Genomic DNA, 10681 nt, shown 5'->3' with positions numbered 1-10681 from the left:
AAAAAGTAATTGGAGGGTGTTGAATTACCATTTGCTTTCTTGTCTTTACAAACTTTTATTTATTTGACAGGCACAGTTACAGAGAGAGGGAGAAACAGAGATCCTCCATCCACTGGTTCTCTTCCCAGAGGGCCATGGATCCCCTCACAAAGTGCATGGTTTTGTGCAGACGTGGAACAAGAGGACTGGACCTAGTACGTTGAAAGAACCCATCACACAAACAGTGGAAAGGGAAAAGGATATTCAACTGATTTTCATGTTTCAAGGTGGAAAACCTATAGATAAGAGGTTTTTCCCTAGACATTAATATTCTACAATGTTTTAGACATTATGGAGAAAGACAAAATGGCCTGTGTCTGACCTTCTGGAAAAAAAAAAACTTCGTCTTGGCAAACTCTCTCGCACACATACTGAACGGTTGCAGATCTTGCTGGACATCATTCATCAGAACAAACATCAGTGGCCCATTAAATCGGAAAGCTATTGAGGTGTCATGGAGAGCATGAATGGGTACACAGAGCCTGACAAAACTCCATCTTCCAATGTATGTCATGTGCCAAGTGCTGAGACCTTTACTACAGAAGAAGGAAGTGGAACAACGTTCCCCCAGCAGTTGCTGGGCAAATCGCCAATGCTTGCCAAACAAGGGTTACCAGAAAAGAAAGATAGGAAGAGAAAAACAACACTGTCGTCCAGTCTAGATACGGATGAAGGCTTCCTGGAAGAAAATGAGAGTGTGCCAAGCAAGAAATTCAAGAAAGATTCCTTGAAAGATCTAGCAAAGGATGGAAGTTCGAAACATGGACCTTCCCTCAGGACCGCCTCTCCTGGAAATTCTCCCCTGGATGAGACTGTTCTTTCTCCTCAGAGTGTGTCTGACAAAAGTCTGCTATTCCCATTGGAACCAGAACGTGCCCAGGACGACCCACAACACGATCAAGACCAATTGTGCCTTGACTCTCACCCAGAGCAACTGCAGCAGGGCTTCCCCAATTTGGGAAACACCTGTTACATGAACTCAATTTTACAGTCACTCTATGCAATTCCATCATTTGCTGATGGCTTACTAGGACAAGGTATTCCATGGGAGAACATTCCTTCTGACGTGCTTATCATGCCTTTAAGTATGTTGCTTGCTTTGAAAGATATTTGTAATCTAGAGACTAGCCAAGACCTACTCAGAGATATTAAAAATGCTATCTCAGCTGTTGCAGAAATATTCTCGGGCAACATGCAGAACGATGCTCATGAATTCTTATGTCAGTGTTTAGACCAGCTGAAAGGCGATTTTGAAAAAGTAAACACCATTTGGAAAACGAGGAGGGAGGCTGGAGATGAAAATTCACCTCCAGAGTTGTTTGCTGGTGATGCTGCCACCAAAGTGTTTGTTTGTCCAGTTGCTTCCAATTTTGAATTTGAATTGCAGGACTACGTGATTTGCAAAGCCTGTGGTCAAGTTGTTGTCGTGATAGAGCCTGGTAATTGTATCTCCATCAACCTACACCCAAAACCAAAAGCATCTCCTTTGTCCCTTCAACATTGTTTTGATCTTTTCTTTACAACAGAAGAATGTGAGCGCCTCTGTGAAACGTGTAACCACAAGAAGGCTGTGGTGATGCATAAATTTGGCAGGCTACCCAGAGTCTTCATTGTTCATCTGAAACGCTACAGTTTGAGTGACACTTACGCGCTAATGAAGGATGACCAACAAGTTCTTATTCCCAAATATTTGAGTTTATCCTCTAATTGCAATGAAGACACCAGACCACCACTTCCCTTGGATAGTAATGCACCTGTGTTGGACCCCGAAGTACTGAACCTCACCCAAGAGGTTATTTCTGAGAGAGTCAGCCCATGCACATCATCTGTGAAGTTGACCTGGCAATCCAGTGACTCTTCAGTTCTGCATGTTGCACCAGACGAAGATGCTGAACAAAACACACCTCAGAGAATTTGGCAAGCCAGGCCAAAGGAGAAGCAGCAGACTGACCTAGCAAGTGGCTCAAATCTGGAGTCCAAACTGGGCAACGCAAGAGATAGGGAAGTCAGAGAAATGGAGATGCTGGCAGCTGCCTCAGTGATGAATCAGGGAGACATCTCTCTTCTTAAGATCTGTGAAGATGAAAGTAATCCTATAAACAACCCAGACAGAGCACTTGAAGAAGTTTATTGTCAAGAGGAGCCTGAAAATCCAGAACCCAAGGACAATGAGAAAACCAGTACATTGGTAGAGTTAGATTTTGATCATGTTAGTGAGTCTTCAAAAGATCTTTGTGACTATGAAAAACACAAGATTTCAGAAGGATCGAGAGGCGTGGTTGAGCAGCTGCACGAATCTGTTACCAAAGACATCGTGGGCATGGAGAAAACCATAGCTAAAGTCAAGGAACCAAAACGAAGCATGCAAATGGGAGATGCTCTTCATTCTTACCGACTGATCAGCGTCATCAGCCACATAGGGAACTCCCCGTGTGCAGGCCATTACATCAGCGACGTGTATGACTTTCAGAAGCAGGCCTGGTTCACGTATAGTGATCTGAGGGTGGCAGAAATCCCAGAGGCCATGGTGCAGGAGGCAAGGCTTCACAGTGGGTACATCTTTTTTTACATGCACAATGACATTTTTGAGGCACTTGTGAGCAAGGCAGAGAAGTCCCAGCTAACCAGCCAACAGGAAGAGGTGTTCCTTCCAGGAGAATAAGAGGGCTCCTGAAGACACAAGGAGCTCAGGACAAAGATCAGGGGCTGGTCTTGTGGTGCGAATGCCAGGCTGGTGGAGTGGCACAGCTGCTTCAGCCACCCCTTGGGAAGCACGTAGCCTGTCCTGGAGTGCCAGTTTGAGGTCCAATACCTCTGCTTCTGATCCAGCATTCTTACTAATGTGCCCGGGAAAGCAACAGAAGACGGCCTGCGTCCTTGAGCCTCTGCCACACACGTGGGAGACCACAGTGGAGTTCCTGGCTCCTGGCTTCAGCATGGCCCAGCCCTGGCTGTTGGGGCCATTTGGGGAGTGAGCCAGTGGATGAAAGATCGCTCTCGTTCTCTCTGTTGTGCCTTTTACATCAATAAATCGTCTTATATAAAATAAGATGGAAGATCCACAAGACTCATACATAACTCAGGCTAGGTTGCATGATTCTCTCCTACAAGATTAAAATGGCACTTGTCATGTTCTAATGCAGTCGTTTTCCAAGTGTTGCTGTGCAATCAATGTCACAGCAGCAAAGAGGATCTGATCAGAAATGACAATTTTGAGACCTCTCCAATCCAACTGACTCAGAAACTGCAAATGTGTACCAGAAATCTCATGGACATTATGATGCCCATGAACTTTTGAGAAGCACAATCATAGTGTGTAGAGTACCTAGGGTTTATTTTGCTGCTGCTGCTGCTGCTGCTGGGGTGTGTGTGTGTGTGTCTGTGTGTGTGTGTGTCTGTGTGTGTGTCTGTGTGTGTGTCTGTGTGTGTGTATTTATTTAAAGGATTTTAATTATAATTTTAAGCTTCTTGAACTCACATATGTCTTTTTTGTAAGCTTATTGAAATAAATACCCAAACAATGCAAGTACCATTAACTGGCTTCCACGTGTGTTTGTAACTCCTCACTGGAACAATTTGCTACCTAGCAAGCAACTGTATTTCCATATCCTCCCAGGAGCTGCAAGGTAGAACTTCAGGCTTACATGAGCAATGCAGTTAATGATATGATGAGGACAGGCACTGTGGCTCAGTGGGTTAAGACACTGCTTGGGGTGTTTGCATCCCCTCTTGGAGTTCCCGGGATTGAATGCCACCTCTGCTTCTGAGTCAGCTTCCTGCTAATACACATTCTGGGAGACAGTAGATACTGGCTCCAGGACTTGGGTTCCTGCCACCCACGTAAGAGAACTGGATGGATGTCCTGCCTCCTGGCTTCAGCCTGGCCCAGCCTCAGCAGCAGTAGGCATCTGGGGAGTGAATCAATAGAAAGAGGATCAATCCATCTCTCTCCCTCCTTCCCTCCCTCCTCTCTTCCTTCCTCTAGTCCCTCGCACACATCACTTTACCTTTGGAATAAATAAATTAAAACTGCAAAAGTGGTTTTATAATTAAACACTATGTAAAATGGGGCCGGTGTTGTGGTACAGTAGGTTAAGCCACTGCCTGCAACGCTAGCATCCCATATACCTAGCTGGAGTTCTATCTGCTCCACTCCCAATCCAGCTCCCTGCAGATGTGCCTGGAAAAGCAGAAGATGCCCCAAGTGCTTAGGTCCCTGCTGCACATGTGGGAAACCTGGGTGGAATTCCAGGCTCCTGACTTCAGCTCGGCCTAACCCCAACTCTTGTGGCCATTTGGGGAGTGAATCAGCAGAAAGAAGATCTTTCTGTCTTCCTCTGTCTCTCTGCCCCTGCACCCACCTGGAAGACTCAGATGAAGCTCCAGGCTTCAAACTGGCCCAGCTCCAGCCATTGTGGCCATTGGGGAATTAATCAGGAAGTGGAAGACCTCTCTCTGTCTCTTTCTCTCTCTCTCTGGACCCCTGTCTTTCAAATAACCTTTAAAAAAAAAGGAAGGGATGGAGGGAAAGAAGGAGGAAATAGTGATGAGCAATCATTTTCTCTTGGTCACACTTCAGTTGGGTTCTTTGCGAACTCACTCATGTTTGGAAGAGTACTTCTCAATGTTGGCATGGTTGATTGGTTAGTTTGTACTTTGGTGTAGTGGGCTGTCCTACTTAGTAAGATTTCTGACCTCAATCCACTAGATATCAGTATAATCTAGTCAAGCCATCAAACCCTGTTGAACATCTACCAGGGCTGCAATCACCCTGATTGATGGTTTCTTCCCCCATCACAGTACCCCACATATCATTTGGAGTGATTGAGCAGTACTTTTTAAAAGAAGTATTCAAGTCAGTGGGCATGTTTTCAGGATCCACAGCTTTAGAAATGTTTAATCACCTGGAATGAAAGAACCGAGAATGGCCTTGTGAAGACTCAGTGACAAGTACCATTTATGAGGCAGTGCTTGTGGAGGTTTGAACTCTGATGTTCACGAACCTATCTGAAGCATCATTTCTGCCCTACCCTGGTGTCCCAGAACCAAGGTGTGGAAGCCACTGTGACATTTCCCACTCTGATTCATTGGCAAAAATATTTACCCGCTACTCCTGTGAATGAGGGCTGATTGGTACAAGCACTAATATTCCAGAGACGAAAGCCTACATACACGCATGTAAGTGTTGCATTCTATGGAACAGACTCTGTGTCAGCCAGTCTGCCTTGATTCAGCTTTTCTGTGTTTAAAAAGTAAAAGACTCATGTTGGAATCCTAACCTGTCAGTACTTCAGAATGCAAGTGTAATCGGTGATAGGATTTTTATAGATATGATTAAATTAAAATGAGTTGGTTGCATTCCTTAATCCTATGTGATGGTATCCTTATAGGAAGAAGACATTTGGACACAGATACTAAAGGAAGATACCTTGAAGATACAGAAAGATGTCGAGACATCTGCCAGCCAGAAAGGCTTAAAACATCCTGCCCTCAGAGGGAACCAACCATGATGACACCTTGATCTTGGACCTCTAGAGTCAAGTGCTGTCGAATTAAATTTCTGTTGTGGCTGGCACTGTGGTATAGCAGGTGGAAGCTGCCTCCTCTGGTGCTGGCATCCCATATGGGCACCGGTTCTGCTCACAAGTGCTCCACTTCTGATCCAGCACTCTGCTATGACCTGGGAAAACAGTGAAGGATGGACCAAGTGCTTTGGCCCCTACCCCCACGTGGGAGACCCAGAGGAGGCTCTTAGCTCCTGCCTTCAGATTGGTGAAACTCCAGCCATTGCGGGCATTTGGGGAGTGAACCAGTGGCTGCAAGAACTCTCTCTCTCTCTCTCTCTCTCTCTCTCTCTCTCTCTCTCTCTCCTTCTCTCTCTGTGTACCTAAACTTTCAAATAGGTAAATGAATTTTTTTTAAAAAAAAGAAGCTAATTTCTAGTGCTTAGGCCAGTCTGTGGCACAGTTGACCCTTGAACCATGAAGGAGTGAGGAATACTGACCCCCTTGCAGGAAAAAACCTGAGTAAAACTCTCGACTCCCCTTAAAAGCTAACTCCTAAATGCCTACTATTGGCAGGAAGCTTTACCAATAACATAAAGTATCAGCAAACTATGTATGTTATACATATTATATATGGTGACAAATACGTAAGGATTGAGACATCATTTTTACTTGATGAGTTTATTAGGGAGACTAACTGCTCACATGTGGAAGATTAATGTTACAGGGCATTTCAGGTGGATCCTCACCACACTGGAGCCCACAGTAATAGCAACAAGATGTGGCTAAGAGATTACAGAAGCACAGTATGTGCAAGTTAATTTTATGCAGCTATAATTTAATACTGCACTTTTGTTTGCATTTCTCTTGACTGCGAATGGTGCCATCAACAGTCTGAGTTTTTGTGTGCATGTGTCTTGGCAAAGTTTTACAATAGATTTGGATATTCCATGGTAGTAAAGTACAAAGGAGATGATTATTACCTATACTTCTTGCACTCATGCACATACTTTGTAAAATGTATTTCTAAGTTCTGTGACTCATCTGGGAGCTTTTTCCAATCCCTGTGTAAGAAGAACCACAGAGTTCATACCTATACTCTCACTACAAGCCTAGAAAACTACCACCACCTCCTTCTGCCAGAGCCAATGCAGGACTAATACACTGCTCAGTCGCTTTGACACGAGCAAGGTTATATGCCTGGTATGGAGGATATTTTGCACAGAGCAGCTCTGGACAGGCACAGCTGTGACAGCACAATGTCTCCAGTAATAAAGATCGGGTCTTTCCTCAAGGTAAACTGCACTTGCCTGCTAGAAACACAGGCACAGGGAAAGGAAGCATGATATGAACAGTTAAAGAAGCCATGGAGACCAACAGTGCTCTCCCACACATGTTCCTATTGACACATGGAAGTCTGGCACATGCAAAGGTGTTTAAAAAGTTCATGGAGGGGCCGGCACTGTGCCTAGTGCCGGCGTCACATGTGGGTGCCAGTTCGAGTCCAGGCTGCTCCTCTTCTGATCCAGCTCTCTGCTATGCACTGGGACAACAGTGGAAGATGGTCCAAGTTCTTGGGTTCCTGTACCTCATGGGAGAGCTGGAAGAAGCTCCAGGCTTCGGGTTGGCACAGCTCTGGCTGTTTTGGCCAATTGGGGAGTGAGCCAGCAGATGGAAGACAACTCTCTCTCTGAATCTCCTTCTCTCTCTGTGCAACTCTGACTTTCAAGTAAATAAATATATCTTTCAAAAAAAAGTTCAAGCAGGGCCTGGCACTGTGGCAAAATGGGTAAAACCACTGAACCACTGACTGCAGTACTGGTATCCCATATGGGCTCTGGTTTGAGTCCCAGCTGCTTTACTTCCAATCCAGCTCTTTTCTATGGCCTGGGAAAGCAGTGGAACATGGCCCAAATCCTTGGGTCGCTGCACCCACGTGGGAGACCCAGAAGAAGAAGCTCCAGGCTCCGGGCTTCGTTCTTGGGACTGGCCCAGTTCCTGCCATTGCAGCCCTTTGGGGAGTCAAAGATTCATATTCTCTCTCTCTCTCTCTCTTTCTCTCTCTCCCTTTCTCTCTCTCCTTCCGGTAACTGCCTTTCAAATAAGTAAATCTTTTTCTTTTTTTATTTTTATTTTTTGACAGGCAGAGTGGACAGTGAGAGAGAGAGACGGAGAGAAAGGTCTTCCTTTTGCCGTTGGTTCACCCTCCAATGGCCGCCACAGCCAGCGCGATGAGACCATTGCATTGTGCTGATCCGAAGCCAGGAGCCAGGTGCCTCTCCTGGTCTCCCATGCAGGTGCAGGGCCCAAGGACCTGAGCCATCCTCCACTGCACTCCCGGGCCACAGCAGAGAGCTGGCCTGGAAGAGGGGCAACTGGGACAGAATCCGGTGCCCCGACCGGGACTAGAACCTGGTGTGCCGGGGCCACAGGCCGAGGATTAGCCTATTGAGCTGCGGCACCGGCCTCAAAAAAGTAAATCTTTAAAAACACAAAAACACCTAGTTATATTGCCTCTATTTTATAGCCCTGGAAACCCAGGTTCCTCCATATGCTTCCTAGCGTCTTTTTGTGCGTTGTGTGTGTAAGAGCCACAATCCTGCTTCCTTTAAGTGAGCTGATCCATCAAGACAAAAGTCTTCAGAACCTTTATGTTTTTTTTTTTTTTCTTTTTTTTTTTTTTGTTTTTTTATCTTTTATTTAATGAATATAAATTTCCAAAGTACGACTCATGGGTTACAATGGCTTCCCCCCCCATACCGTCCCTCCCACCAACAACCCTCCCCTTTCCCACTCCCTCTCCCCTTCCATTCACATCAAGATTCATTTTCGATTATCTTAATATACAGAAGATCAGCTTAGTATACCTTAAGTAAGTATTTCAACAGTTTGCTCCCACACAGAAACATAAAGTGAAAAATAATAGATGATTTTTTTAAAATGATGATGAAATCAGATCAGACCTATTGTCATGTTTAATCACAGTGAGAGTCAAGTTGGGAATTGAAAATTTCTTTCTTTTTTTTTTTTTTTTTTTTTTTTTTTTTTTTTTTTACAGAAGATCAGTTTAGTGTACATTAAGTAAAGATTTCAGTCGTTTGCACCCCCATAGAAACACAAAGTGAAATATACTGTTTGAGTACTCGTTATAGCATTAAGCCTCAGTGTACAGCACGTTAAGGACCGAGATCCTACATGAGGAGTAAGTGCACAGTGACTCCTGTTGTTGACTTTACCAATTGACACTCCTGTTTATGGCATCAGTAATCTCCCTATGCACCAGTTATGAGTTTCCAAGGCTATGGAAGCCCCTTCAGCAGACTCATAGAATGGTGGATGTCCTAAATAGCACTCTGGCCTCAGAATCAGCCCTAAAGGCACTCGGATCTGGCTGAAAAGCCCATGAGAGTATTTCAGGCATGGAAAGCCAAGACACTCTGGCAAAAAGATCTCTGTGAGTGAGATCCCAGTGGAAAGAACAGGTCTTCAAAGAGGGAGGTGCCTTTCTCTGAAGGGAGGAGAGAACCTCCACTTTGACTATGACCGTGTCTAAACAAGATAAGAGTCGCAGAACCTTTATGTTTATGTTCAGAGTCTTCTGGAAGAATCTGAAAGCACAGGAGCACCTGTACAGACACTGGAGTCGTTGCTCGCTGCTCCCACTAGGTGGTGATAGGAACCAAGGCCGCTCAGGCCTGCACCCTGCCTTCCCCTCCCATTTAGGCCATTCTGAGCTCGCTTTGGAAGCTCCACTGAGGGGAAGGAGCTCTCCAGGAGTAGGTTTGAAGGTGACAGGGTGGCATAACAGGTCACCAGGTGTTTGTGGCAGCTGAGGGAAAAGGGGTGTCCAGATCATATTCTCAGGAATGTGGCTTCACAGCACATTGAGGACAGCAGGAGGAACTGTTAACTGGAGCAGCTTCTATAGACTGATGAGCTACCCATGAGACTGTTGAAGCTAAAAGACCCTTGAGCATAAGCAGGGTGCTGAGACCAGACAACCAACATTCTCGGGTCTATAGCCACTACTTGAATTACTGAGTTTCAGGATCAATGCTTCTTCAATCTTTCAAATTGATGTCAAAATGTGGTCCATGGTCATCTGTCAACTTGTAATTCCATCCACAACAAATTTTATGCTTTTGCAACACCGAACTTGTCCCTCAAGGATCGATTTTTATTCAGCTCTTGCCTCTGTACCTGGAACTTCTTTTTCTGTCAATTTCTAAAGCTCATGTTCTATATATAGCTCACCATTTTGTAAAATTATTTATTTGAAAAGCAGAGTTAGAGAGGGGCAGAGGGGAAAGAGAGAGAGAGGTCTTATATCTGCTGGTTCACTCCCCAAATGGCTACAAAGGCCGGAGCTGGGCCGATCCAAAGCCAAGAGCCAGGAGCTTCTTCCGGGTCTTCCAGGTGGGTGCAGGGTCCCAAGGACTTGGGCCATCCTCTACCGCTTCCCCAGGCAATAGCAGAGATGGGTTGGAAATCAGCAGCTGGGACTCCAACCCGTGCCCATATGGGATGCGGCACTGCAGGCAGTGGCTTCACTCGCTACACCACGACAGGTGCCAGCCCCTGTAAACCTCACTTTCACACTTCTTTCTGGCATCAGAAAGGTCTACTAAGTGTTTACATGATTCAGTCATATCTTTCCAATGTCGTCACACATGGTGCCCCTCAGAACACATAAAGAAGCAGAGTGTGAGTGCGTGACCACAGAAGATCCCTGCTGCACTTAGCTCCAGATCACTTGACTCCTGGGGTATGTGAGGCACAAATCTCAAGCAGCTGAAAGCCAGTATGAGGGCATACAGAGCTACGTTTGAGCTGCTGTATACGCAGGACACGGACACTGAGGACGAGAGAAGGCACAGGCCATGGCAAAGCCAGAGCTCCAGGCAAGAGGACGGAAAGTTCCTGGACACAGGCCCAGTTCCATGGCATGCAACAGAGTCTCTGCCGTCCCACAGGGCTCAGAATTAAGACCACCCTGAATGTGGCTTGATTCTCTGCTCTTGCCATCTTGAAATTCTGTCTTGAAGTAAAAATCATATTCCTTACAGATCCTTGGGGCACCTGGCATTTGGAATTTTTAATGATCTTGTATAAGGGACCAGGCATATTCATTTCTCACA

At 45.6% G+C, this 10681-nt stretch overlaps 1 protein-coding gene across 1 annotated transcript; it reads left to right on the top strand.

The window, feature by feature from the left end:
- The first annotated feature begins 493 nt into the window (after positions 1-493).
- On the top strand, positions 494-2701 carry LOC100342339 (ubiquitin carboxyl-terminal hydrolase 29-like). The gene has a single exon (XM_008249042.3). The coding sequence runs from the start codon at positions 494-496 to the stop codon at positions 2699-2701; it is 2208 nt and encodes a 735-aa protein (XP_008247264.3).
- Positions 2702-10681: the final 7980 nt, after the last annotated feature.

The sequence above is a fragment of the Oryctolagus cuniculus genome, chromosome 18 (assembly GCF_964237555.1).
Source record: "Oryctolagus cuniculus chromosome 18, mOryCun1.1, whole genome shotgun sequence".
Taxonomy (NCBI): domain Eukaryota; kingdom Metazoa; phylum Chordata; class Mammalia; order Lagomorpha; family Leporidae; genus Oryctolagus; species Oryctolagus cuniculus.
The sequence above is the reverse complement of the archived record's forward strand: the minus strand, read 5'-3'. Positions and strand labels throughout refer to the sequence as shown.